Source organism: Fukomys damarensis, unplaced genomic scaffold (genome assembly GCF_012274545.1).
Source record: "Fukomys damarensis isolate Sample0158 unplaced genomic scaffold, DMR_v1.0_HiC HiC_scaffold_19, whole genome shotgun sequence".
In the NCBI taxonomy this organism is placed as follows: Eukaryota; Metazoa; Chordata; class Mammalia; order Rodentia; family Bathyergidae; genus Fukomys; species Fukomys damarensis.
Genome location: NW_022900931.1, coordinates 59,038,878 through 59,040,852, shown reverse-complemented (window position 1 = coordinate 59,040,852; position 1,975 = coordinate 59,038,878). Strand labels below are relative to the sequence as shown.

The 1,975-nt window shown below is 51.9% G+C and overlaps 1 protein-coding gene across 1 annotated transcript in view; it reads right to left on the bottom strand.

Moving 5' to 3' along the window:
- Dll3 (delta like canonical Notch ligand 3) overlaps positions 1-1,975 on the bottom strand; it is an 8,046-nt gene that overhangs the window by 5,595 nt on the left and 476 nt on the right. Inside the window, exon 3 of the mRNA XM_033765989.1 lies at positions 440-471. Coding sequence (XP_033621880.1) covers positions 440-471 — 32 coding nt within the window. The remainder of the gene's footprint in view (positions 1-439; positions 472-1,975) is intronic.

Sequence of the window (1,975 nt, the reverse complement as noted above, 5' to 3'; positions counted from 1 at the left end):
CAATTCTGGTCTCGGGACAGAACGGAGCGCGGCGGCTTGCTCTCGCTCCGCCCCTTACGGTAAACCCGAAACACACTTTTGGACCGCTTGGGGGGTGTCATCTGACCCGGAGGGGAGAATGGCAATTACCCTCCTTAGCAAGGGTATAAACTCCATCACCGTGGTAATATGTCTCATAGCAACTGTAGTACTCTTACTTGTCCCAGAATCTTTGTGTATTTGTGAAGTGGTGGCACACGCCTGTAATACAAGAACTCTGAGAGGCTGAGGCAGGAAAATCGCAAATGCAAGCCTACACTGGGCAATTTAGCAAGACACTGTCTCAAAAAGTAAAATTAAAGGATAGATGTGTGGCTCAGTGCAAAGGTCCTAAGTTCCAAGCACAGGAATCAAAAGGAGAGAAGGAAAAAGTCTGCAAATGCCCTGTGACATTGGATACGTCTTCGTGCACAAAGGGCAGTAACATATCTCCTGAGTGAGGTCATAACACATCCAAATCATGCCTCAAGGTCTTCCTCTAGCAGAATGGTGACAGGGACCCCAATTTCTAGACCACAAATTACCCATGTTGCCTGAGACCCTGGGATACTAGGGGGTGACACACTCCCCACAACGAGGGTGCTGCACTCCAACATGGTGTGCATAGGTGCTTTCTACACCAAAATGGTGACAGAACCCCACTGTGGGCTTACCCAGCAAGTTCTCAGGCAAAGGATAAGATCACCCCGTATCCTGACGCCTTTGCTCAGGATTCTCCCTGGTGAAGCTGCCACATCCCACAGGGATCCCTGGGACCTCTGTGTGGACAAGATGGCAGTTTCACAGAGTAGCCACAAGTAGCTCATACTGCAACCTGGGCTCTCAAAATCAGGTGTGTACTGATAACAAAAACTTTTTTGTTTTGTTTTGGAGACAGCATCCAGCTATGTAGTCCACTCTAGCCTTGAACTCGAAGCACTCCTCCTGCCTCAGCCTCCCCCCTGCTGGGATTACAGACGGGTGCCACCACGCCCCCCCTCAAGTGTACCTGCTTTTGACTACACCACATCCCATGAAGTCAGCGGTTGAATTTTCACAAGTGGCAATCATGTCAGAGTTCAAAAAGTATAGCTCAGTGGTAAAGCACTGGTCTAGCATGCAGGAGGTTCTGGGTTCCATTCCCAGCACCAAAAAGAAAAAGTTTCTAATTTGGAGCATATTGATTTCTGAGCTGCTCGTCTGTACTAGGATTGAGGACTCTACATCTGGTACAGGACATTTCTATGCCTGAGACATCCAGAGCCCTAAAACTGTCTGCACCCAGTGGCACAGCCCAGGAACTGTGATGACAGCTAAGGCCCAGCAATCCCATCCCTTCGGGGTCTCCTTGGGCCCCTCCCCCCACCACAGTCCCAACCTGAAGACACTCACCTCCCACCTGCTCTCCCAGCTCCTCCCGCCAGGTTTCCACGGTGAGGGAGAAGGTGCCCTGGTGGAGTGGAGAAGGGGGAAGAGGGAATGGAAGACGGTGGTGAGGGCAAATGCTCCATGAAAACCATCAGGGAGATGGACAGCCCAATCTGGGGACTGAGCAGGTGAAGGACAATTGCCGGGGTGGGGGTGGCCCAGGGAAAGAATAAATCCTTGGCTTTCCTTGACAGGCGCTATGTGGTAAGCACTTCAAGACAATGGGGTTGGCATAAGGTACCGGGATAGTTCCATTTCACAGCTGAGGAAACACAGGTTGGAAAAATGAAGTCACCTGCCCTTAAGACAAGGGCCTAGAGTTCAAATTCTGCCCTGTTCACCTCTGTGCTTTTGGGGTTGTGGGGATGGGAGAGAGGATTTGGAAGGTAATGCTGGAGCTGAATAGAGACAAGAAGGAGATCGAGATTTGGGTGGCAGGGTTAGGCGCCAAGCACACGGGATGCCCCAGGCCTGGGCTCACCGGCCAGGCGTCCCGGAAGGGCACGCGCATGAGGCGGTCGGGCAGCGG